This window comes from Dendrobium catenatum, unplaced genomic scaffold (genome assembly GCF_001605985.2).
Source record: "Dendrobium catenatum unplaced genomic scaffold, ASM160598v2 fragScaff_scaffold_1360, whole genome shotgun sequence".
Taxonomy (NCBI): domain Eukaryota; kingdom Viridiplantae; phylum Streptophyta; class Magnoliopsida; order Asparagales; family Orchidaceae; genus Dendrobium; species Dendrobium catenatum.
Genome location: NW_021319822.1, coordinates 223,580 through 228,349, shown reverse-complemented (window position 1 = coordinate 228,349; position 4,770 = coordinate 223,580). Strand labels below are relative to the sequence as shown.

General features: G+C 35.2%; 1 protein-coding gene across 3 annotated transcripts; it reads right to left on the bottom strand.

The window, feature by feature from the left end:
- Positions 1-536: 536 nt before the first annotated feature.
- Positions 537-4,218, bottom strand: LOC110113846 (protein ASYMMETRIC LEAVES 2). Of its 3 annotated transcripts, none has more exons than XM_020846552.2 (3): positions 3,936-4,218; positions 2,860-3,507; positions 537-841 (listed from the first exon to the last, which is right to left on the bottom strand). In XM_020846552.2, exon 2 carries the CDS (start codon positions 3,498-3,500, stop codon positions 2,862-2,864), a length of 639 nt encoding a protein of 212 aa, XP_020702211.1. In that variant the 5' UTR covers positions 3,501-3,507; positions 3,936-4,218; the 3' UTR covers positions 537-841; positions 2,860-2,861. The 3 variants fall into 3 exon arrangements, with proteins under 3 accessions (XP_020702211.1, XP_020702210.1, XP_020702209.1); XM_020846551.2 differs by having other exon boundaries at positions 537-850; positions 3,884-4,216; XM_020846550.2 differs by having other exon boundaries at positions 537-850; positions 3,936-4,215.
- Positions 4,219-4,770: the final 552 nt, after the last annotated feature.

Genomic DNA, 4,770 nt, shown 5'->3' with positions numbered 1-4,770 from the left:
TTGCTTTCTAAAAAAAAAAATTAGTACACAAACTTTTATACTAGAAAGTTTTTTTAAGAAAGTAGTATGACAATTGTCTCAAACTAAGGCTTCGTTCGAGACAGCTTTCTAATTAATGCTTTCCAAAATAATTTTTAAACTACAGAAAAAATTTTAACTAAAATTTTTATATAAAATAACCGTTTTAAAAAGCAGTAAAAAACTGTCAAAAATGAAGCTAAGCCTAAGATTGACATTAATATGAGAGCATAGCATTTGAGTTTTTTTGTCGTTGATCCATATGTTTGTTTGTAGTATTCTGTCTTGACGTTAAAATCACGACAATAACAAATAATACAGAACAATGCTCGTAAAAAAAATAGATCTACTACAAAAATTTAAGAGATGTTCAGTAATGATCTCTAATAGTTCAGAATTGAGAATGTTGACAACATCTAATTTTAGGATTTAAGACCATTTCCTATAGCTGTTTTGGGATTCCATCCACTGGCTGAAAGCATATTGTAGTGGGGGGAAACACATTGAGAGATAAGTGCTGGCAGATCAAACATACTACATCGATTTACAAAGAAGAAATTAAAGTAGCTAAATTGCGGTAACATTTAATGGAGAACTATTAAAAATGGAGACAAAGATACAGTCATCGATCTGAGTTTGGAAGGAGAAAGAGGAGATTACAATCAATACAGACACCAAGTTTTGACATGTAGCAAGATCGAGCTGGCAAACGAAGACTAAATTCTATTTCTGGTAAATGGATTCCATGGAAGGAAAAATCCAAGCCTCTATCTACTGTTTGATCTCATTATTCGAGAAATCCTTCATCACTTGGCTCTCGAACCTGCAACTCCTTTTTTAGGAGAGAGTATGCACAGAAGAAAAAGAGATGGGAAATTAAGGGACAATAACAAGCCTTAGTTACGACATACTTCGAGTAACAAGAAAAGACATTTCCATCACATGATTATAGTTTGTCTTAAAATAAAATAAAAAACAGAAAAAGAAAAGTAATATCTTTAACTGCATCATTATCTTCAAAAATAGAAATTCCACAAAAAAAAAGAGTTATAATCACATAATGATTACAATTATGATTAAATATTAAAGTTCAATCACACTTTTTCCTTAATTATTACTAAAAGTAATCGTTACACAGATTTTCTATCCTATATATGCTGGAGGTGTGGATGAAATGGGGATTATAATTGGACTAGTTGCACATAACTTCAACTAAAATGTTAATGCTAATGTGTAAGGGTCAACCATTTAGTATTTCTACATTAATATACTCTTCAACTATCTAAAATAGGACTAAAACCAATTTTATAATCCCCTATGCAAATGAAAAACCATCTTTAAGGCTTTGTTTGGAATGGCTTTCTTACTGCTTTCTAAAGCAGACTTCTATAAAAAAAATTTTTAAAATTAGAAATTTTTGTACTAAGAAGATGCTTTAGAAAGCAATTCCAAACGAAGTCTAAATCTTGTTAAAACAACATAAAAATCCACTAAGACCAATTAGAGCCACCATGCAAATATATGAAACACAATCTCAAATGATTAATCAACATTGATATGATGTAATCACTTATTATTTCTAAGTCAATATATTTTCAATTATTATAACCAATCTAATATTCCCACCTTTGCTTTACAGCATAAAATCATTATCTTTTGAAAAGAAAACAAGGGAATTTGAGAATATAGATAAAATCTTTAATATTTTTTAAAAAAATATATTTTTACTAGAAGTGTGACCAAAAGATACAAAAAGAATAACAATAAAATAGTTTTACTCTCATTTTATTATTAAAGAATAACTGAAAATTCTTATAATGAGAAAAATATCTTGCAACATGATAAAAATACATTAAACTTATATTTTTTCCTCATCTAAATTTTTTTTCCACCGAAGCTAAATTGTATAACTATATTTAATATTGAAAACTTTCTATGTCTATGAGTTATTTTTATCGTATTATTTATTTATTATAATTATTTTTTGTGTTTGTGCTTGTACAATTGTTAGCAGGGAGTATATATGTGGAGCACATTATGCTTGTAATACCCTCATATGCATGTAAAATCTTGATGAAAATTTGTCACATTCTCTAATTATACAAACTGTATTTTTTTCTGAATCACATTAAATCATAGAAAATAATTAAAAATAAAAATGAAACTAGAGGTAAAAAAGCATCATAATGTTAATAAACCAGTTAAAACAACTCATTAATATATTGCCAAAGTCTACTCCCAACCCCTATGTAAGAAAAACTACCATAAGCTCCTCTAATAATTAAACTATATATTGCATACAGTAATTTATGCAACGGCTAAATTGTCTTGAGAACCAAAATAAAAAATAGTAGTAACAATAAAACTTCATAAGGATTTCTCACAAAAAAAAAAAAAAACTCCTTTTAAGTATTCATCATTTTTTACTGGCATATCTGCAATCTTCCATAAAATTTTTATCTCATTGCAGAAGCAACAATAATGATCTACCACTCATTACAGCCTTTACCTTATGTATAAGTTTTTTGTTGGCCTTCTTTTAGAAAAAAAAAAAACTTTCAGAGAAATTTCTTGATGAGAAATACTTTTTTCACCTTCGCATTTTGATTGTTTTGTCATCCACTTATCATTCCATGAATTGCACTCTTCCTCTTCTACATACCCATCACTATGCCCTCTCCCTCCACTCCATTTAATCCTTTCCCAACCTTCTTCGATCCCCCATTAGAGTTTCAAGTAAGAAGTCGAAATTTAGATAAATGGACGACCATCTATGATAATATTTATGATTGCAAGAGAATTTAAAAGATAAAATTTTGAAAACAAAATGATAGAGAATACCTCTAGGATGAGCCAAGAGTGCTCTGTCGATCGTCACCTCCGGCCGCCCCCGAAAACCGTCCAAACTGCCCGCCGAATGCCGCTGCCGTCATTAACCCCACATCATAACCCCCCACCTCAGGCCCCCCTCCATACCCTCTCATCATCACCACCCTTTGTTGTTGCTGGTGCTGCTGCTGCTGATTCTGCCCCATAGGCCCCCACAGCTGCTCCATCCCGGCCGCCGCTGCCTGATACTTACATAGCTCCGATCTCGCCCTCGATAAATCCATTTGCAGCTGCCTCAGCTGATGCTGCAGCACAGAAATAATACCAACGCATCCGTAAACCGGATCGCGAAGCCTCATCTCCGCCTCATAAGCGAGTGAGTTCACCGCATCCTCGCGCTGCAATGGGTGAAGCTCGTTGAGGATCTTTGTCACGTTACTTGCCCCGAAGACGCGGTGAACGTTAACAAATTTCTGTGGCTCGTCGGGTGGAAAGTAGGGCGCGAAGACGCAATCGGGTTGGCATTTCCGGCGGAGAAACTTGCATCCCGCGCACGGCGTGCTTACCATCTGAGATCCGTTTCCGGTCACCGCAGCCCCGTTACTAGCTGCTACGTGCCCGTTGCTTATTGAACTAAGTGCTAATGGCTCCATTGCAGATCTGTATAGAAGTCGAAAGTTAATCTAGGGTTTGGCTAAAACCAAAGAAGATTATCTGATTTCCAGAAATTAGAAACAAGTTCGGAAATATATTTATACAATTATTTAAAAATTAAGATTTTTTTTTGTCTTTTGAAAAACGGTTTAATGATTTTACTTTTAAGATATGAAAAGAAGAAAGATGATATCAGGATTTCTGAAATCAAGATGAAGCGCCAATGACTCCACTACAGATCTGTGTAGAGGAAGAATAGAAGCAGAAAGAGATCGAGTCTTTTGATATCATGAAATTAAGAAACAAGTTCTTAATAACCGACTTCCAAATTTACGAATTTTTTAAAACTTTTTTTGAAAGCATGATTTGTAAGAGATCGAACCCTAAAAGATCAACTATATTCTTATATCTCTGCGATCGATTGCGGAGGTTACCAGACGGCGACAACCCGGAAAGATCTCCTTTCTTACAACACCCCCGGGCGGTCCCGTCCTCCGCGCTACTTGTCTCTGGCTTTCCTCCGCTTTCTCAGTCCCGCGCTCCCTGCCGGAAGTGCAGACAAGAAGAATGAGAACAGAGCGAGGAGCTTAGGGCGCAGAAAGCATATGGGAGAGATAAAATGCCAGAAGAGAAGAGAAAGAGAGTGAGCAGTGAGAGGTGAGAGAAAATGATCCGGTGGTATATGATGTGATGTGAGAGAGAGGAGAGAGAGAGAGAGAGAGAGAGAGAGAGAGAGAAAGACGGTGTTTTTTGCCAAGTATAGAAAAGAAGAGCATGTTCTGATTTGAACCCTCGGATAAACCTAGCCTTCTACAACATTCTCATGACTCGCATACCTTTGGCCAGTTGGCCTTCTTTCTTTTCACCTATCTCTCCATTTAATGCATGCATGCATTTTTTCTTAATGGCTGTGATCCTCTCTCCTCATTAGCTTACATAGCATTCAATGCCATGATAGTCACAAGTCATTTGAATTAAAAACATGGAGAAGGAGAGGAGAGAAAGTGAGAGAGGCAAAAAGGATGTGGCAGCATAAAGTTTGGCAAACAGACAAAAGGATAATAAAGTTGATTCATGATGCATCAATTTTTCTCCTCTTGACCTCTTGGTAGACAATTTTGACTACTAATTAAGACTTCATTTGTGGAGAAATTAATTTGTTTGGAGACCGGATGTAAAACGTCGTTCGGAGATCAAACAGAATGTTCCATGCCAGTATTACCGAGCTGCAGTACCAAACAAGGGGTGACATGGCACATTCTGATTGAT